General features: G+C 36.8%; 1 protein-coding gene across 1 annotated transcript in view; it reads left to right on the forward strand.

The window, feature by feature from the left end:
- Positions 1 to 22,240, forward strand: part of RNF213 (ring finger protein 213) — a 170,689-nt gene that overhangs the window by 71,265 nt on the left and 77,184 nt on the right. Inside the window, 4 exon segments of the mRNA XM_078155847.1 lie at positions 16,609 to 16,782; positions 17,519 to 17,668; positions 17,980 to 18,569; positions 20,084 to 20,246. Coding sequence (XP_078011973.1) covers positions 16,609 to 16,782; positions 17,519 to 17,668; positions 17,980 to 18,569; positions 20,084 to 20,246 — 1,077 coding nt within the window.

Here is a 22,240-nt window from a genome sequence, read left to right on the forward strand (position 1 = left end):
GGAGACAGCCACTAAAAAGACCTGGAATCAAGGAGATGGGAGTGTCAAGTTTGAAGACAGCAAGGAAGCCAATGTCTCTTGATTGTAGAGTATGTGGAAGGGAGTAAAATATAAGAGTTCTGGAAAAGTTGGAAGAGACCCGGTTGTTAAGGGAAATCAGGAAAAGCGTCTGATGGGATTTTAGTTGAGTCTTGAAAGAAGCCAGAAAATCCAGCAGGCAGAGATGAGAGAAAGGAGAGTATTCCAGTAATGGGGGATGGCCATGAAAATGCCCAGAGTTTTGGAGTGTGCAGAGAATAAAAAGGAGGCCACTGTCGCTGAATTGGGAATTGGGGGTGAGTGGGGGAGGAGTGAGATTTAAGAATACTGGAAAGGTAGGTAGGGCCTAGTTTGTGAAGGTCTTTGAATGCCATACAAAGGATAAAGTTGACTTGGTCAGATTTGTTCTTTAGGAAGATTAGTTTGATAACTGAATAAAGGATGGACTGGAATGGGAAAAGATGAGTCAGGGAGACTAACAGACAGGCTATTACAATAGTCAAGGCACAATAGCATGAGAAACTGCATCTTGGGACTTGGCAGCAGATTGGAAGGAGGGAGTGAGTGAGTGAGGAATCAAGAATGATGCCTAGGTTGTAAGCCTTTGTGATTGCGAGAATGGTGGTGTCCTCTATAGTAATTGGAAAGTTAGGAAGAAGGAAAGATTTTGGTGGAATAGTAATAAGTTCAGTTTTGGATATGTTGAGTTTAAGATGTCCAGGAGACATTAGGCAGTTGGAGATGCGAAACTGAAGGATAGGAGTTAGTTTAGAGCTGGATAAATCAATCTGAGAATCATCTGCATAGAAATGACAACTAAATCTATGGAAGCTGATGATATCAGCAAGTAAAATAGTATGGGGGGAAAAAGAGAAGTGAGCCCTGTACAGAACCTTAAGGGACACCTGTGGCTAGTGAGTAAAATCTGGATCCAGCAAAGGAGATTGAAAAGGAGTAATCAGTCAGACATCGAAGAAGAGAACCAGGAGAAAGCAAAAACGTGAGAGAAGTAAGTATCAGGGAGCAGAGAGAGATTAACTATGGCAAAGGCTGCAGAGAAGTCAAGAAGAATGAAGGTTGAGTAAAAGCCATTAGGTTTGACAATTAAGAGACCATTGGTAACTTTGTATAGAGCTGTTTCTGTTGAATGATGAAATCAGAAACTAGACTGCAGAGAGTTAAGGAAAGGGAAAGGAAAGGAAGTAGAGGAACTAATTGCAGCCAACTTTTTCAAGATTATTAGCAATGAAAGAATTGAAAGATGGGATGATAGGTATAGGTATTGGGGATGGACCAATTGGGTGATGGGGTTTTTTGACAACTAATTAATTTATTTTTAGTTTTCAGCATTCACTTCCATAAGATTTTGAGTTTTAAGTTTTCTCCTCTCCCACAAGACGGCATGCAATCTGATATAGGCTCTATTTATACATTCATGTTACATATATTTTCCCATTAGTCATGATGTAAAGAACAGTTACAACTAATGGGAGGAACCATGAGAAAGAAGAAACAAAACAAAACAACAAAGGAAAAGGAGAGCAAATAGTATGCTTCTGTCTGCATTCAGACTTCATAGTTTTTTCTCTGGAGGTGGATAGCAGTTTCCATTGTGAGTCTTTTGGAGTTGTCTTAGATCCTTGCATTGCTGTGAAGAGCTAAGTCTATCAAAGTCAGTCATCTGTGGCTGTTACTATGTACTATGTTCTCCTGGTTCTGCTCATTTCACTCTGCATCAGTTCATGTAAGTCTTTCCAGGTTTTTTTGAAGTCTGCCTGCTCATCATTTCTTATAGCGTAGTAATATTCTATTACATTCATATACCACAACTTGTTCAGCCATTCCTCAGTTGATGGGCATCCACTTAATTTCCAATTCTTTGCCACTATAGAAAGAGCTGCTGTAAATATTTTTGTACATGTGGATCCTTTTCCCATATTTAGGATCTCTTTGGGATTCAGACCTAGAAGTGGTATTGCTGGGTCAAAAGGTATACACAATTTTATGGCCCTTTGGGCATAGTTCCAAATTGCTCTCCAGAATGGTTGGATCATTTCACAGTTCCACCAACAATGCATTAGTGTTCCAGTTTTCTCACATCTTCTGCGATGTTATCATTTTCCTATTTTGTCATGTTAGCCAATCTGATAGATGTGATGTGGTACCTCAGAGTTGTTTTGATTTGAATTTCTCTAATCAGTAGTGATTTAGAACATTTTTTCATATGACTATAGATAGCTTTAGTAAATTATGGGTTTTTTAAGGATGAGGGAGAACTGCATGTTTGTAGGGAAGCAGCCAGTAGACAAGAAGAGATTGAAAATTAGTAATAGAGTGAGGATGATAGAGGGGAGCATTCTACTAGAGAAGAGTAGTTGGAGATATCCAATAGGCAGTTGGAGATGAGAGACTGGAGGTTAGGAGAGAGGTTAGGACTAGATATATAAGGAGATTTGAGAAACATCAGCATAGAAATGATGATTAAATCTGTAGGATGAGATGAGATAATAAGTGAAATAGTATAGAGGGAGAAGAAAAGAGGGTCCAGAGCAGAGCCTTGTGGGGTGATCATGGTTAGCAGGCATGACCTGGATGAAAACAACAGCAAAGAAGACTGAAGAGGAGTAGTTATATAGATCATCAAAGAACCAAGAAAGAATAGTGTCGTGAAAACATAGGGAGAAGAGAGTATCAAGGAAAAGTTGATTAACAGTGTTAAGAGGTGATCAATGGTAAGAATTTTTTAAAAATCCATTAGATTTGGCAATTAAAAGAAGATAGATGCTTCAGTTGAATGATGAAGTTAGAAGCCAGACTGCAGAGAGTTAAGAAGAGAGTGAGAGAAAATGTGGAGGTACTCATTATAGACAGCTTTCTTAAAGAGTTTAGCCACAAAAGGGAAAAGATATATGGGATAATAGGTAGTAGAGATGGATGGATCAAGTGAGGGGTTTTTGAGGATGGGAGGAGACATGGACACGTTTGTAGGCAGTAGGGAGCTAGTGAGTAAACAGGAAGCAATTGGAAATTGTGAGAGAGTAGGTCTGATTAATAGGAGGCAGTCAGCTGGAGAAGATGGGATGGAATGGGATCATGTGTTCCTGTAGAGGGGTTTGCCTTAGCAAGGCCCATGTCTTCTTGTGAAACAGGAATAAGGGAGGAGATAGTGGTAGAAGGCAGCTGGGTGATGAAAGATGAAAAGGAGAAAGAGGGAGCTCTCAGTGAATAGCCTCAAGGTTTTCAGTAAAATATGAGGCAAGCACAAGGTTCTTAGCTGAGACTCTGGAAATTGATGGGGGAACCAGTGGGAGGTTTGAAGATGAATGAAAAGTTTTGGAAAAGCTACTGTGGTAGATGAGATAGTGTGTTAATTATGGAGGTATGAAAAAATTGCCAGCAGTATTATAAATTTGGTAGTAGACCAATACAACACAACAACAGCACAGTTGCATTGATTTCTCTACTTTTGTTTATTAGCATGTGTATAAGAATGAAGGCAACAGGTAGTGAAGTGATCCAAGGCCAAGGGTTAGCAGGTCAAAGTTGTAATATAAGGCAACAAGGGAATCAAGAGAAGAGTATTGATCTGGTTTGTCAAAAGGTCAAGATTGGGAAGGGAGGGGCGATGGCCTGAAAAAGACAATGAAAAACAGCGTTGTTTAAAAAAAAAGAAAGAAAGAAACTTTGAAAGATTTAGGAACTCTGATTGATATAATGACCAACCACAATACCAAAGGACTAATAACAAAACTTTGATACCTACCTGCACACAGAGAGATGACAGACTCAGTGTAGAATAAATTTTTTTTTACATAACCAGTATTATAGAAGTTTGTTTTGTTTGATTAAACATGTTTGTAACAAGGGCTTTATTTTTCTTTCTTTCTTTATGGGGTAAAATAAGATAAGAGGCCGAGATGGTAGGTAGATTTTTTTGCTGACTGAAAGAAAATTTTGAAAAAAGTTAAACATAGATTTTATGTTTGATCCTGTAAATAATATTAAACCATTGATTTGGCAATTAAAAGATGCTTGTTGATTAGTGTAATGAAATAATTAAAGATGAAAGTATGTCGAAGTCTTGGCACTGCTTATTAGACTTATGCAGATGTTGATCAGGATATGTATTAAATGCTAAGCCATTATAGATGGCATTTAGAGATTACCAAATACTGTTATTTTCTCTCATTCTCTGAGATTTTTTGATGAATAAAGGGGGAAATATGAGGATAGTTTAATAGTTCAATGTTAAACATTAGCCATATATGGGTGTATGTGTATATATGTATTTGTATGTACACACATGGCTATAATACATGTGTACATACACATATATGTGTATCTATCTTTATATCATATACACACATACATCTTTCACGAGTGCAAATCTCAGTTGATTTACTATTCATCTTTTGTGATTTCCCCCTCCCCCCATCTTCCTATCAGTCCAACGTACTGGAATATATTGTCTAAATCTTTTCATATTTCCTGGATATCAGTGCAGCACACAGGCACTCAGTGAATCTGTCTTGCTCACATTACATGACAGTTTCACCTCCTTTCCTAAAAAATTTCATTATGGCATATAGAATTAACTCTTTGAACTCTTCATAGGACGTTTTCCTTGACAGTGAAAAATACTGATTGATTGATATATTGATATGCTCAGTTTTTAACTGAGCGTATATTTCCTTTTTCTTAGCCTCACTTGATATTCATACTCAAAAGATTGTTGAATAAATGTTATCTTCGTGGTTGCATCCATTAGGAAATCTTGTATGGTCTTAAAGTGTACATGGGAGATATCTTGTTAAGATATAGCCTTCAAGGTGGAGCCAAGATGGCGGAGTGAAAGCAGTGACTTGCTTGAGCTCTCCCCCAAACCCCTCCAAATACTCATAAAAAATGGCTCTAAACAAATTCTGAAGCAGCAGAACCCACAAAAAGACAGAGTGAAGCAAATTTCCAGCCCAAGACAACCTGGATGATTGATCAGAAAGGTGTATCGTGCTGGGCTGAATCGTAGGCAGCTCTGGAGGTTTCCAGACTCCTCAATCCATAAATGCCAAAGACAACTTAAAAGGTCAGTGGGAAAAGTCTGTTTCTGTCGGTGGTCAGAGAGGAAGGCGGGGTCTCAGCTCCATTCCCCAAAAGCCTGGCCCTGAGGGGGGGCAGCTGCTTCCCGAGCTTCAGGCCCACAGACTGAGGGAGAATCCAGTGGCTGATCAGAGAGGGACTGCAGGGATCTCTTTGACAGTGCTGAGGCAGGAATCTCTTGCTTTGCCCGTGTGTGGATCTGGGTCACAGTTCTGGGCAGCAGTGCTGGGGTGAGGAGGAGCGCTGGTGTGGTGGAGCTTGTAGTGGCTGTGGAAAGGAACCCCTCCTCACAGTTATAGGACAGAAAGGAATACTTGTGGTCACAGGCCAGGAAAGGAGTAAACACCTCGCCCCTTATCATACCACCTTGGAAGAACTGAAAATTTACAGGTCCCTACAGGTATCTCTGAAAACAGCTACACAAACCCCTGAAGCTTGGGACAGTACACTCTCCACATTGGAAGCAGACTCTTACCTTAACAAGGAGTTTAAAACTTAAGTAATTGGCCGGGATCATGAGCAAGCAGCGCAAAAAGAGTCAGACTATATTATCTTATTTTGGTGAAAAAGAAGATCAAAATATACAACCAGAAGAAGACAACAAAATCAAAGCTCCTACATCCAAAGCCTCCAAGAAAAATATGAATCAGTCCCAGGCCTTGGAAGAGCTCAAAAGGGATTTTGAGAAGCAAGTAAGGGAAGTAGAGGAAAAACTGGGAAGAGAAATGAGAGTGATGCAAGAAAATCATGAAAAACAAGTCAACAGCCTAACCCAAATGGCAAAAGAAGTCCAAAAAGCCAATGAGGAGAAGAGTGCCCTAAAAAGCAAAATTGGCCAAATGGAAAAGGAAGTCCAAAAGATTACTGAAGAAAATACTTCCTTAAAAATTAGAATAGAGCAATTGGAAACCAGTGACTTTATGAGAAATCAAGACACTGTAAAACAAATCCAAAAGAATGAAAAATTAGAAAACAATGTGAAATATCTCATTGGAAAACCAACTGACCTGGAAAATAGATCCAGGAGAGAGAATTTTAAAATTATTGGGCTATCTGAAAGCCATGATCAAAACAAGAGCCTAGACATCATCTTTCAAGAAATTATCAAGGAAAACTGCCCTGATATATTAGAACCAGAGGGCAAAATAGAAATGGAAAGAATCCACCGATCTCCTCCTGAAAGAGATCCCCAAAGGAAAACTCCTAGGAATATTGTAGCCAATTCCAGAGTTCCCAGGTCAAGGAGAAAATATTACAAGCTGCCAGAAGGAAACAATTCAAGTACTGTGGAAACAATCAGGATAACACAAGATTTAGCAGCTTCTACATTAAAGGACCACAGGGCATGGAATATAATATTCCAGAGGGCAAAGGAAATAGGATTACAACCAAGAATCACCTACCCAGCAAAACTGAGTATAATCCTTCAGGGGAAAAAATGGTTATTCAGTGAAATAGAGGACTTTCAAGCATTCCTGATGAAAAGACCAGAGCTAAACAGAAAATTTGACTTTCAAATACAGGACTCAGTGGAACATGAAGAGGTAAACAGGAAAGAGAAATCATAAGAGACTTATTAAGATTGAACTGTTTACGTTCCTGCATGGAAAGATAATATTTGTAACTCATGAGACCTTTGTCGGTATCAGGGTAGTTGGAGGAAAAAAATTATACGTATGTATATGTAGATAGATAGAGGGCACAGGGTGAGCTGAAGATTAAGGGGTCATATCTGGAGAATAAAATTAAGGGATGAGAGAGGATGATACTCGGAGAAGAAGAAAGGGAGAGGTAGAATGGGGTAAATTATCTCACAAAAAAAACAAAAGTCTCTCACAGTGGAGGGGAAACAGGGGAAGGTGAGAGGGAATGAGTGAATCTTATTCTCATAGGATTTGGCTTAAGGAGACAACATACACATTCAATTGGGTATGGAAATCTGTCTTACCCTACAGGAAAATAGGGGAGAAGGGGACAAGAGAGCAGGGGGGTGATAGAGAGGAGGGCAGATTGGGAAAGGGTAATCAGAAGCAAATACTTCTGAGGAGGGACAGGGTCAAAAGAAAGAATAGAATAAATGGGAGGGCAGGATAGGATTAAGGGAAATAGAGTTAGTTTTTCACAACATGTCTACTAAGAAAGTGTTTTGCATAACTGCACATGTACAACCTATATTGAGTTGCTTGCCTTTTCAATGAGGGAGGAAGGGAGAAAATTTGGAACTCAAAGTTTTAAAAACATGTTTAAAAAAAATGTTTTCACATGCAACTGGGAAATAAAAGAAATACAGGAAAAAAAAAGATGAAGTCAGAAAGAGAGTCTGAACCAGAAAAAGAAATCCATCTCATAGAATTATTCAATTTTGAAAGCACTGAAGGATTTATTATAAAAATATTTTTTAAAAAGGAGGAAATTTGAAACAATTGGAAAAAATCGTGGATAGTACTATTACTAAAGGTAGTAAATACATGAATAACTTTAAATACTACTGACCAATATGTCCTCCTTTTAATTTCTGCAAAATTTTCATGAGAATGATCTATACACATATCAAAAATACCCTTGATGAAAATATGAAAAGGGAATGGGTAGGCAGTAGACCCCAACTTTACAGACCAACAATTGCCTGAAAGACATAGAGAATAGAAGATCCCAATGTATTTGTTGCTTGTTGATATAAAGTGTGCATTATTAAAATAGCATACAAGATTTATTTATAGATTCAATCAAAGAAATTACTTTGTTCAGTGATACTCTCATTTGTAGTATTAAAAATAACATATTACTCCACTTTTAAAAAATCACCATTTAGATCTAAGACATCTCCAGAGGCCTCAGGATGGAAAATGCTGTCCACATCCAAAGAAAGAAATATGGAAGTTGAATCGCTATCACTTATATTTACCTTCTGTTGAGTTTTGTTTCATCTTTCTGATGGTTCCTCCTATTGGTTTTAATTTTTATTTACAACTTCACTAATGTGAAAATATGTTTAATAGGAATGTAAAGCCTGTATCAGACTGTGGCGCCCTCTTGGGGAGGGTTGGGGGGGAGGAAGGGGGAGAAAAACTTTCAACTCAAAAGCATATGGAAGTGATTGTTGATAAATGAAAATAAATTAAGATATAGCCTTCAAGATTATGTTTTATTCACTAAATCAGATCTTTAAAATAATCAGCCAACAGCAGGCATAATGGGATTTTCTGTACCTTTTAGTCATTTGTATTTTTGTAGTGTGTTGTGGAAAATCATTACCAAAACCCTACTATAGGTAAAGATTCTTTGATATATCTCACTTTGGTAAAGGACACCTTTAATACACATTGATTATTCTCATAAAAATTTTATAGAGGTGGATGGGCTAGAGTGGTAGAGCCAACAAAAGATCAAAGAGAGACATTCTTCTAGCCCAAGACAACTTAAGAGGTTGGAAGGAGAGATCTATGACACAGAGGTTGAGGCTGACCCGAAGGCCACATGGCTGAATCGCCAATGGTAGGACTAGTTAGTAGTGGCAGAAGTAGCAGCAGGTTTGGGAGCTCTCAAGCCAGAGACAGTAAGAGGGACCTGGCAACTGGTCAGAAAGAGATTAGAGGGGTCCCTTGTAACCAGACACAGTTTGGGAATTCCATTACTTATACCCACTTCTGGGTTGTAGTTCAAGGACTGAGAGAGAAGCACTTTAAGGCAAGAGGGAGTAGGAACCTTGAGGGGCAGCTGTTTACCTGTTACCCACTTTGGGGTCATAATTGAAGGGTGGACAGGAGTACTTTTAATCAAAAAAGAGTGGAAACCCTGGGGGACAGTATTATTTTTTTGTCACAAGGGTTCAAGGACCCTGAGGAACAGTATCAGTTATAATCCCAAGGATCAGGGGCCCTTCCTAGACAAGGACAAGAGTGCAGAATAGGAGAGCAGTGACCACACATCTCCCCAGATCACATCACTTTGGAAACACTGAAAATTTCCAAACCCTCATGACTAGTTCTCAAAATAGTGCAAAAAATCCTGAAGCTTGAGATAGTTCCCCTCCTTCTCACCCCATCTCAGCCTCTCCCTCCATCCCCCCCCAAGCCAGAAACAGAGTCCAGCTTTAACAGAAAGTTCAACATCAACAAATAAGGTTGAAAAAAAGAAAACAACAACAAAGGAACCTGACCATAAAAGGCCACTGTGGTGACAGGGAAGAGCAAGACAGAAACTCAGAAGAAGACAATGCAGTCAAAACAACTACAAGCAAATCCTCAGAGGAAAAAAGTATAAATTGGACACAAGGCCAACAAGAAATTCTGGAGGAGCTAAAAGTTGATTTTCAAAATCAAACAAGAATAGTAGAGGAAAAATTAGGTGAAGACATGAAAGCAAAGGAAGAAAATAATGAAAAGACAATCAACAACTAGGTAACAGAGGCACCAAAAAAAATACTAAAGAGAGTAACACCTTAAAAAATTGAATAGGCCAAAGGGGAGAAAAGGCACAAAAATTCGCTGTTGAAAATAACTCTTTAAAAAGCAGAATTGGACAAGTGGAAGTTAATGACCCCCTGAGACATCAAGAAACAAAGTTAAAAGGATGAAAAAAATAGAAGAAAGTGTGAACTATCTCATCTGAAAAACAACTGGCCTGGAAGATAGAATGAAGAGAGATAATTTAAGAATTATTGTAGTACCTGAAAGCCATGATCAAAGAAACAGCCTGATTATCATATTTCAAGAATTTATCACTGAAAACTGTCCTGATATCCTAGAACAAGAAGGGAAAATAGAAATTAAAAGAATCCACAGGAGATCTCAAAATGAAAACCCTGAGGAATATTCTAGCCAAATTCCAGAGTTCCCAGGTCAAAGAGAAAATATTTCAAGCAGCCAGAAAGAAACTATTCAAATACCATGGAGCCACAGAAGATTTAACAGCTACCATGTTAAAGGAGCAGAAGGCATAGTATATGATATTTCTGAAGGCAAAAGAGCTGGGCTTATAACCAAGAATGACCGACCCAGAAAAACAGAGTATAATACTTCAAGGGAAAAAAATATGGGTAACTTTCAGACATTCCTTTTAAAGAGACCAATGCTAAATAGGAAATTTGACTCTCAAATACAAGACTCAAGAGAGGAATAAAAAGGTGAACGTGGAAGAGTAATCATAAGAGAAGCAGTAAGGTTAAACTGTTTACTTTTCTATATAGGAAGATAATAAATGTAACTTCTAAGATCTTTTATCATTGGAGCAGTTAAAGGATTCAAAATAGGAAAAGGGCATAGGAGCAATTTTATTTTATTTGTATGATATAAAAAAATGGCTAGGCAAGAAAGAGGAATGCACTGGGAAAAGGGGAAGGGAGAAAAGAATGTGGAAAATTATCTTACATAAAGAAAGCACACAAGAGCTTTTACAGTGGAAGGGAAAATGGGACAGCAATGCTTGAAACTTACTCTGATCTAAATTGGTTCAAAGAGGAAAAAAATATGTGTATTTATGTGTGTATATGTGTATATGTATATGTATAGACAACATTTACACACATCTAGATCTATATTTTATACACATACACATATATACATAAATACACACAATATACACACATGCACAAACACGTACTGAGTAGGTGACAGAAATCTATCTTAAACCAATAGGAAAATAGGAGAGAAAGGAGATAAGGAAACAGAGAGTGAGTGAGAAAAGAAAGCAGTGGTCAGAAGTAAAAGAGAATTCAGAGAAGGGATAGAATAAAAAGAGAGAGAAAAGGATAAATGGAAGGAAATAGGATGGAGGGAAATGCACAGTTTGTAATTATAAATGGGAATAGGATGAATTCACCCATAAAGTGAAAGCAGGTAGCAGAATGGATTAGAAACTAGAATGTAACAATATGTTGTTTACTAAAACTGCATTTGAAACAGAGACACAGAGTGAAAATAAGAGGCTGGAGCAGAATCTATTAAGCTTCAGCTGAAATAAGAAGAAGGAAGGAGTAGCAATCATGATCTCAGACAAAGCAAAAGCAAAAATAGACCTAATTTTTTTTTAGTTATTTCCCACAGTTACATTTGAAAACAATTTTTTAACATTCATTTTTTAAAAAGTTTTGAGTTCCAGATTTTATCCCTCCCCTCTTCCTTCTCTGACACAGTAAGTAATCTGATAAAAGTTATACATGTACAGTCATGTAAAACTTTCCCATATTAGTCCTTTTGTGGAAGGAAAGAAGGAAGGAAAAAGGAATAATAGTATGCTTCAGTCTGTCCTCAGACAACATAATTTCTTTTTATGGAGATGGATTCCATTTTTCATCAAGAGTCCATTGGGATTGTTTAGATCATTATATTGCTGAGAATGGTTAATTCACTCACAATTCTTTATCATACAATTTTGCTGTTACTTTGTACATTGTTTTCCTGGCTCTGCTCACTTCACAAAAATAGATCTAATTAAAAGGAATAATCAAGGAAACCACATTTTGTTAAAAGGCACCACAGACAAAGAAGTTATATTAGTACTAAACATATATGCACCAAATGCCTAGCATCTGAATTCTTAAAAGTCAAATGAATTAGGAGAGGAAATAGATGGTAGAACTGTACTTTTTTTTTAATGGTTTCTAGTAAAACTTTACTAGAGGAGCCTCAACTTTCTTTCCTCTGTCAGAGCTAGATAGATCTAACCATTAAATAAATGAGAAAGAAGTGAAGGAGGTAAATAAAATCTTAGAAAAGTTAGATATGATAGACCTCTGGAGAAAACTGAATGGGAATAGAAAGGAGTGTAACTTTTTTCTTAGCTGCACATGGTACCTTCATGAAAATTGTCCATGTATTGAGGCATAAATACCTCATAACCAAATACAGAAAAGCAGAAATATTAAATGTACCATTTTCAGATCAAAATACAATAAAATTATATTCAATTAAGGACCATGGAAGCATAGATTAAAAATTAATTGGAAACTAAATAATCCTGAAGAATGAATGAGTCAAAAAACAAATCATAGAAACAGTCAATAATTTCATTAAAGAAAATGACAACAATAAGATAACATACCAAAACTTGTGGGGGCGAAGCCAAAGCAGTAGTTAGAGGAAAATTTATATCTCTAAACCTGTAAAAGAGAGAAAGAGTAGATAAGTGAATTGGACTTTCAACTAAAAAAAAAAAACCCTAGAAAAAGAACAAATTAAAATCCCTCAATTAAACACAAAACAAACCCTGAAAATTAAAGGAAAGATTAATAAATTAAAAGTTAAAAATAAAAACCTTTGAACTAATAAATAAAACTAGGAGCTGGCTTTATGGAAAACAGTTCCAATAAAATAGATAAACCCATTGGTTAATTTGATTTAAAAAAAGAAGAAAAACAAATTAATAGTATCAAAAATAAAAAAAGGTGAATGCAGCACCAGTGAAGATAAAATTAAATTATTAGGAATTATTTTGTCTAATTATATGCCAGCAAAACTGACAATCTAAGTGAAATGGATAAGAATATTTACAGAAATATAAATTATCCAGATTAACTGAAGAGGAAATAAAATACTTAAATTACTTTATCTTAGAGAAGGAAATTGTACAGTGGATTTACATGCTAATTCTAGAAAACTTTTAAGGAACAATTAATCCCAATACTATAGAAACTATTTGAACAAATAGATAAAGGAGTCCTACCAGATTGTGTTTATGATACAAATATGTTTTTGATACCTAAGCTAGGGAGAACAAAAACAGGAAGAAAACTGTAGACCAATTTATTTAATGTATATCAATTTAAAATTTTTAAATAAAACACTTAACAAGGAGATTACAGCAATATATCAACAAAGCTCATACTGTGACCAGGTGAGATTTATACCAGGAATTCAGGACTGGTTCAATATTAGGAAAACCAGCAGCACAATTGACTATGTTAGTAACAAAACCAGCAGAAATGATTATATCAGTAAATGCAGAAAAAGCCTTTGACAAAATATAATACCCATTTCCTTTAAAAAACACTAGAAAACAGGAATAAATTGAGCCTTTTTAAAAACAAATGGTAAGTAGTAAGCTTTCCCAGTAAGGTCAAGGGTGAAGCAAGGATATCCACCATCACCACCACTATTATTCAGTGTTGTACTAGGAATTCTAACTATAGCAGTTAGACAAGAAAAAGAAATTGAAGGAATAAAATTAGGCAGTGAGGAAACAAAAGTATCACTGTTTGCATATGTTATGAAGGAGTATTTATAGAAACCTAAGGAATCAACTAAAAAACTAGTTAAAACAGTCAACAACTTCAGCATAGTGGCAAGATTTAAAGTAAACCAACATAAATGTCCATCATGTCTATATACTATCAACAAAACCCAGAAAGAAGAGTAGAGAAATTTCATTTAAAACAATTGAGGTAATATGAAATACTTGAGAGTCTATCTACCAAGACGAAACCCAGGGATTTTATGAACACAGTCATGAAACACTTTTCACACAAATAAAAACAAATTTAAACAGTTGGAGAAATATTACTTACAGGTAGTCTGAGCCAGTATAATGAAAATGACAGTTCTACCTAAATTAATTTACTTATTCTGTGCCATGCCAACCAAACTACCAAAGAATTATTTTATAGAGCTAGAAAAAAATAACAAAATTCATTTGAAAGAACAAAAGGTCAACAATATCAAAGGATTCAATGAAAAAAAGTGTGAAGGAAGGTAGCTTAGATGTTCTAGGTTTCAAACTATATTATAACAAAATGTTACTCATTAAGATAATCTGGTACTGGTGAAGAAATAGAGTGTTAGATCATTGATTAAGTACACATTACACAGTAGTAAATGAGCATAGTAATCTCTTATTTGATAAACCCAAAGATCCAAGATTTGAGGATAGTACCATCAGCATTTGACAAAAACTACTGGGAAAACTGGAAAGCAATTTGGCAGAAATTGTGCATGGACTAACATCTCATATCATATGCCAAGATAAGGTCAAAGTGAGTAAATGATTTAGACATAAAGGATGATATCATAATTAGTGGAACATGGAAAAAAATGTACCTGTCAGATCCATGGTTAAGGGAAATGTTTTTGGCCAAAGAAAAGACAGAGAGGATCATAGGAAATAAAATAGATAACTTTAATTATGTGAAATTAAAAAGCTTTTGCACAAAAAAACCTAATGGAGCCAAAATTAGAAGGAAAACAGAAAACTGGGCAAAAAAATTTTATTCAGCAAGTTTCTCTGATAAAGATTTTGTTTCTCAAATATATAGGAAACTGAGGCAAATTTGTAAAAAAATTTACCAGTTGGTAAATGGTCAAAGAATATGAACAGGTAGTTTTCAGAAGAAATCAAAGCCATGAATAGTTGTGGAAAAAAATGCTCTAAATCACTACTGATTAGTGAAATGCAAATTAAAAGTACACTGAGATATCACCTTACATCTATCAGATTTGCTAATGTGACAGCAAAGGAAAATGACAAATGCTGGAGAAAATATGGAAAAATTGGGAAGGTAATACGCTGTTGGTAAAGTGATCTATTTAGAGAACAATTTGGAACTGTACGGGCTATACAACTGTGTATACTCTTTAACCTAAAGATACCATTACTGGGTCTGTAACACAGAGAGATCAAAGAAAAGGGAAAAGGACCTATTTGTACAAAAAATATTTATAGCAGCTCCTTTTAGAGTGTAAAGAATTGGAAATTGAGGGGATGCCAAGTCAGTTGGGGAATGGCTGAACAAATTGTGATATATGGTTGTGATGGAATACTATTGTGTTATAAGAAATAATAAGCAAGATGGCATCAGAAAAACCTAGGAAGACATATATGAGCTCATGTGAAGTGAAGTGAGCAGAATCAAGAGAACATTTTATACAATTGCAGTAATATTGTAAGGATGATCAGTGGTAAAAGAGTTACTCTGATCAAGACAGTGATCCAAGACAATTCCAAAGGACTCATGATGAAAAAAAAAATGCTTTCCACCTCCAGAGGGAGAACTGATGAACTCTGAATACAGATTGAAGCATATTTTCTTTTACTTCTTTGTTTTTCTTGTTCTATTTTCTACTTTCTTTTGCAACATGGCTGTTATGGAAGTATGTTTTGCATGACTTCACATATGTAATTGATATCAAATTGCTTGCATTCTCAAGGAAGGGGTCAGGGTGAGAGGGCATTTTAAACTCAAAATTTTTAAAAATTGTTAAATATTTTTAAAATTTAATTGGGAAATATTTAATAAAATAAAGATTTGTTAAAAAAGATTTTATAGAGAAAGAAGACATATGGGCTAGCATTGGCTGATGTCTTGGCTTCCTTATTTTCTTAATAACACCATCTATTATATTTTCTGTTCTTTTAGAATCTTTCCCTTTTTGAAATGATGAAATTTAATATCTAATTACCTTCAAAATGATAAGCACAAATTTCTTCTCTGTGTAGTTGATCTGACCCTACTACTCCTTATGACTTCATCTTAAGTGTCATTTCAGCTTACTGATAGAATCACTTACTAACATCCAAATGTCATGATGCCGCTGTTATTGATGAGGATGATAGATTGCTATACAAATGCTGGCATGTCTATATAATTTTGCATATTATTTGTTGTCCTCTTTCCAGTTTCGTCTAAAAAATATTGTGGATATCATCTGACTTAGTTGAGTTTTACAAGAAGCTTTTCTGTAGGCTGTTTTCCCTTTTGCTGTTCTTTGCTATTTTGTGAGGAGATATTACTAGTTGGAAGTAAAAGCTTGAGGCTTGATATGTAGATCTGGTATTACGGTGGGAACTGAAGCCAGGGGAATAGATAGAATCCCCAAAAGAGAGGAAGTAGAGAGGTAGCAAAGAGGATGTAAGCACAGTCTTGGTGCCTACACTTAGGTTGCAGGAAGGAAACACTGAGCCAATAAAAGGGCAGTTAGTCCAGTAGGAGAACTAGCAACAGAACAGTGTCGTTGAAGCCACGTAAGAGTCAAATGTTTGTGAGGTCAACAGTGTCCAGTGCTTTGCAAAGGTTAGGGAAAACGGGAACAAAGAAAAAACAATTAGATCTGACATTTCAGAGGTAATTAGTAACTTTGGGGAGAGAGTATTTTTATTCGAGTGGTAGAGTCAAGAGCCAGATTGCAAAGTGTTGAAGTCAGTAAATGAATAGTAAAGTGAAGCTAATGTGTATGGATCTTTTTTGTAGGAGTCAGATTTGAACAGAGGGGGAAGTTTGATATTTAAATTTTAGTGTTCATTGTTCTGAGTATACAGTTTATTACACTGCTCTCAGTTTTTACCATTAGAAAGCATTACCTTGATGAATAGGGAAATGGCTAGGGAAGTCATTAAAGTCTCTACCTCATGGATAGAAGTGGATAGGTCCAGTGATACAGTAGATAGAGAAATGGCTTTTAAACCAGAGGATTCAGGTTCATATCCTGGCTCAGCTTTTTTGAAAATCCTGCCTTATTTAAAAATTGCCCTTTTTTTGGACAGGAAGTGATGAGAAGATGCTGGAAGAAATGACACCAGATGCTAAGAAGTTGATGGCCGTTGCTGACTCTGTGTTTATTAAAATTACTTCTGATCTCCTCAATGGAAAGCTTTTAGTTAGACATATGGACCTAATTGAAAAGTATGAGAAACAAATTCTTCACTTATGGAAATTAAGTAAGTATGAATTTAAGATGTGGGTTTAGGCTTGATAAAAGGTCACAAAGCATCTTAATAATAATGGTGTTCTCTGGGTATTAATAATGCAATTTGGCAAATATTTATTAAATGCCTACTATGTGCAAAGCACTGGAAATACAAAGAAAATTAGTTCCTGCTCTCAAGGAGCTTTATTTTTGCTGAGGAATACAACATATATACAAGTAAGTAAATACAAAGTAATAAAATTAATTTCCAGAAGTAGGGAGTGTTAATAAGTGAAGGGAATCAGGAAGGAGCCCATGGAGGTGGTGACATCTGAGCTGTATTTTGAGGAAAGCTAGAAATTCTACAAGGTGGAGGAGATGAAGGAGTGTATTCTAGACCTGGGTGACTATATCTGCAGAGGCATAGAGTGGGAAATGAGATACATGGGGTACAGTAAGCAGGCTACTTGGACTTCCATGGAGAGGCATGAGGAGAGCTAATATGAACTAAGGACTGGAATGTATTCTGTGCTCTCAGCTATTCCTGGTTTAGAGGGTGATGCTTATGATGTTTAGTAGACTCAGGTCAGCAGTGGCTCGTTGCTGGCTACATGTGCTTGGATTGAAGTAACATAATGACCCTTGAGAAGCTGTTGTTTCTTGCATGTCACTGATAGTGTATGCAAAAGAGGGGCAGAAATTAAGCCATAATTGAGAAGAATTAAAGGATGTATGTGTCTGTTATTATTGGATATTTTATTTTCTAGGGAACAATAATCTTTCACCCCAGGAGAAAGAATTTGATTTAAAAGAAGTGGTAACATGGAGAATCTGTGAATTACGATATTTAAAAAGACAGCGAAAATTTGTGGAGAGTTTCCTGAAGTTGTGTCGAAAGGTGAAAGAATTGATAACAGGTGATATCCTTGATGAATTTATATTTAAAAAAAAATAGTCTAGAGGGCTAGAGGATTAAGGGTAGATATAATTACAGAGTTTGGTTTCCATAGAAGTAATTTATCTCAAAAGTTGAGGAATAAATCAAGTTTTGGAAAAGAAGGTTGTTTCTAGTCTATTCAGGGAAAAAATTCCTAGAAGAGCTTTACTCATTTTAAAATATTATTGAATTGATAGTAGGTTGACAGATAGGACAAATATAACTAAGTATTATCTCATAATGGTGGTGAGGTTTGACTTCTGAACTTTAATTTTTGTTGTTGTTCTAAAGTGGACTTTGGAGATATTGAAAGGAAACATTTGGAAGATGTTAGTGGGAAGAGGATGGATGAGGCAATTACAGTGAGGCTTTTCCATTCCCCTGCTGTGTATGAGTACAAGACCTATTACAATCTGAGCCCCTGGTTACTGGAGATGGCTGAAAAGGTGAACTCTTTAAAAGATAGCTACATCTTCCAAGTCTGCTGGGAGAAAGAAGCCCAGTCACTTGGGGACAATGATGACAACTCTGAGAAGCTGATTCTGAACCTTGAGAATGTATATGAGTTATTATATTCTCCTTCTCACAGAAGATTTGATAGACTTTATAAAGATCTGAAGTCAGGAAAGCTCACATTTGCTGAAGTCCATTCTGTTTTCAAAAACTTTGTGAACAAGTATGATGATCTTACTAAAGACCTCAAGATCATGTGCAGGCTGGATCCTGATGACAAGCAGGGCTGGATCAGTAAGCGAGTTGGGCAGATCAAGGAATATCACCACCTGCATTTGGCTGTTGATTCAGCCAAGGTCATCTGCAAGGTGAAAGAGGATTTGGGTTTGACTGGTGACTTCAGTGTGCTTCAGATATTATTAAGCTTTGTAAGTATGCATGGAATTAGTCCAAAAACTGTTGCAACGTATAGGCTTATGGCTCTTTAAAGCCTCCCATTTTCACAAGCTGATCTTTTTGTCAAGAGGCTTTCCTTAAGAGTATTGGGATTTCCTTTCTCTCTGATACCACGTTTTCTGCTCAAAATACCCAACGGGTTTTAGATTTTTAACTCTGAATAACATTTAAGAATTTAAGTAACTGATCCTTGGTTGGTAAAATGTAGTTTATTGGGAAGAGGGAATATTGGCATTGACACCTTAGGAAAAGAAAAGGTAATTTTTTTTCTGTTAGGATTTTCCTAGATGATGACCTTAACACTTTTCTTAGAAAGTTTTCACTTTTGCTTCATCAAGGAGGGGAACTTGATTCCTGAAGATCATGCCACTAGAGTGTGAACTTGGTGGGGCCTGTCAAGCAGAAAAGCCTCAGAATGGAGTTCTGCTGACACTCCATTGTTTGAGGACCAGCCGAGCTAAGTTCAGAGAAGTACCTTGTGAGGAAGCGAGTCTCCAGGTGAAAATTTTGGCAGCTAGTGGCATAGTAGATAGAATGCCAGGCCTGGAGTCAGGAAGACCTGAGTTCAAATCTGGCCTCAGGCACTTATAGTCTGTGTGACCCTCAAGTAACCTCATTTTGCATCTTCTATGAAATGACTATTATAATAATAGTACCTACTTCCTCCAAGAGTTATTATTAGGATCAAGTGATGTAGCATTTTTAAAAGCACCTCGCAAACCTTAGAACAGTATAGGAAGGCTAGTGATGATGATCATGATGATGTACCACGTTCTTCATTGTGAGGGCTTTAGAATTTCTATAAGGGAAAGGAATACTCATAAGATTGAAACATGGATCTTTGAGTAAGTCTATATGTTATTTAGGAAGATTGTTGTTGTTCATTCATATCTTCGTGAGTCCATATGGGGTTTTCTCGGCAAAGATACTGGGGTGGTTTGCTATTTTCTTCTTCAGCTCATTTTACAGATGAGGAAAGTGAGGCAGACAGGGTGAAGTGACTTGCCCAGGGTCACACAGTAAGTGTCTGAGGCTGGATTTGAACTCTGGAAGATGAGTCTTTGTGACTTTAGGTCCAGCACACTCTTCACTGTGCCACCTAGCTGCCCCCATTTAGGGAGATAAGAACAGCTTAATTTCTCTCCAATGTAGTAAAACAATTTACAGATGTAATATTTATCTTCCTTGCATTACACTAGCTCCTAGGCTGTGCTCTGGCTCTATCCAAGAGAGCATTTGATATGATAAATTATTTGTTTTAGATTTAAAACAGAAAAAATCCAGGAGACTTCAAAAACAACCCCATTCTCCTTCTTCAAAGATGAGGCTCTCTTTCTCTGTTTCTTTTGGCGTGGCATCTTACAAGATCCCTAAAAGTTCAGGAAGTTCAGAGAAGGAAATGCCATGTGGTAGACAAAGCTACCAGCCCCTGTCTAGTATTGTATGTGGTCCGTTCCCAACCTGCAGCAAGATTTTTGCCTTACAGACTGATGAATTTAACGCTGCCAATGAGAAATTGGATCGAATCAGCAATCAGCTCATACAGGCCAAACAATTGCTACAGGATATTGATGAGACCCGGCGTCAGTGTCTGGAAGAAATCTCACTGAGGAAAGAATTCATTGGCTGGGTCAAAGAAGCTCTTGAAGGTAACACTGAATGAATTTTTGGATACCAGTAACCCAAATCAAATTTTCCTGATCCACTAACCTTTTAGTTAATTAACTATGTGATCATATACTTCTCAAGGCTCACTTCTTTGACCATGATAGACATCATTTTACAGGCTCTTAGATTTGAAAGGCTAGCTAGTTTAAACCTGTACCTGAACAAAAGTCCTCTCGCCAACATACCTGCAAGTATTCATCTAGCCCTGGGGTGGGGAACCTGTGCCTCAAGGCCACATGTGGCCCTCTAAGTCCTAAGTGTGGCCCTTTGACTGAATCTAACTTCACAGAACAAATCCCCATAGTAAAAGGATCTGTTCTGTAAAACTTGGATTTAGTCAAAGGGCTGCACTTGAGGACCTAAAGGGCCACATGTGGCCTCGAGGCTACAGGTTCCCCATACCTGATCCAGCCTTTACTTAAAGACATCCAAGGAAATCCCTTCAGGTTCCTAAGGCAATTCATTCCACTTTTGTAGAACTCTTAACCATTACAGAGTTTTTCTTTACATCAGGTCTAGAACCATCTCTTTGCAACTTTGCACTCTTCTTCTCCTCACACCCCATTTTTTCTAGGCTAAATGTCCCCAGTTCCTTCAAGTCATCCTATATGGTATCATCTCAGGGTCCTTTACCATAGTATTTGACCTCATCTGAACACTCCGGATTATCAGTGTCCTTCCTAAATAGAGCATCCAGCAGTGAACAGAATACTCCAGCTATGGTCCACACATCCTAACCTTGTACACTATACTTCCTTCAAGGTAGCCCAAGATAAATTAGCTTTTTTGGATGCTATTTCATCTTGATTCATTGAGCGTATAGTCTGCTGAAGTGCCAGATCTTTTTCACGTGCATTTTTCTGTATACAAGTCGCTGATAAAATTGTTCAACTTTACAAGGCCAAGCACAAATCCCTGGAGTACTCCACTAGAGATCTCCTTTTGAGTTTGTTGGAGCATTCATTTATTTATTACTTTTTTGGGCCTGAGATTTAGAACTATAAGCGATTTCTATTGGTATCTAGGTCAGCGTCCTTGTTTGTTAGATGAAGAAACTAAGGCCCTCAGAGGAGAAGAAGCAAATTGACCAAGGTCAAAAGCACAGAGTAAGAGACAGAACCAGTATTCAAACTAAGTCCTCCAAAAAAGCATTCTTTTATTATACCACACTGTGAACCTTAATCCACTCAGATGGGCTATGTCATCTATTCCAAATTATCATCTTGTCCACAAGAGTAGCATAAGTGCCTCTGTGGGATGCTCGTTGCTAGGATCTGGATAAATTAGACCCCAGGCTCACTTACCATTCTAATAATCCTATCAAGCAAAGAAGTGACATTAGTATGTCAAGAACTGTGCATCATGATGACATAGTGGATCTCTGTGATCATTCCTTTTTTTTTTTTTCTAGCTGGTCAGTAACTTCCTTCAGCAATAATCTAAAATGAACTTAAGTTATTATCAAGCTTGCTAATGTACAGCTAGCATGAATATGACACTTACATTCATGATTTTCAAAAGTGGGAAGAACTGACGTTTCATTCTGTATCATCTCGCCTCTTTTAAGTGCTTGCACTTTCCTGGGATATAGTTAGTCTGGATCATCTCATCAAGGGCAGCAGAGTGCTCTCTTTATCTTATCTTTTCTCCCTTCTTATCGTGGATATCAATGCCTTTTTAGTCATTTTCTCCTGGACTTTCTAATTCATAGATCATTTTCCTTGACAGAGAAAACAAACAGGAGTTGAGTCATCCTGCCATTTTTGGTCATGTGTTATCTACCCAAACAATGGTCTGACCCTCATGAATCTTTCTCTTTTCTCCAGGGTAGCTAAAGTCAGATATTTGCTGATTATCATCTTTCTATCTGTGGTTTATGTATCTAAGAAAAAAAATTTAGGGTCATTTTTCACATAGTCTTCCTCCCCCCATTTCCACAGTGACACTTTTTAAAAATCCCAATTCCCCTTACAAT

The sequence above is a fragment of the Phascolarctos cinereus genome, unplaced genomic scaffold, assembly GCF_003287225.1.
Source record: "Phascolarctos cinereus isolate Bilbo 61053 unplaced genomic scaffold, phaCin_HiC Scaffold_5;HRSCAF=322, whole genome shotgun sequence".
Classification (NCBI taxonomy): domain Eukaryota; kingdom Metazoa; phylum Chordata; class Mammalia; order Diprotodontia; family Phascolarctidae; genus Phascolarctos; species Phascolarctos cinereus.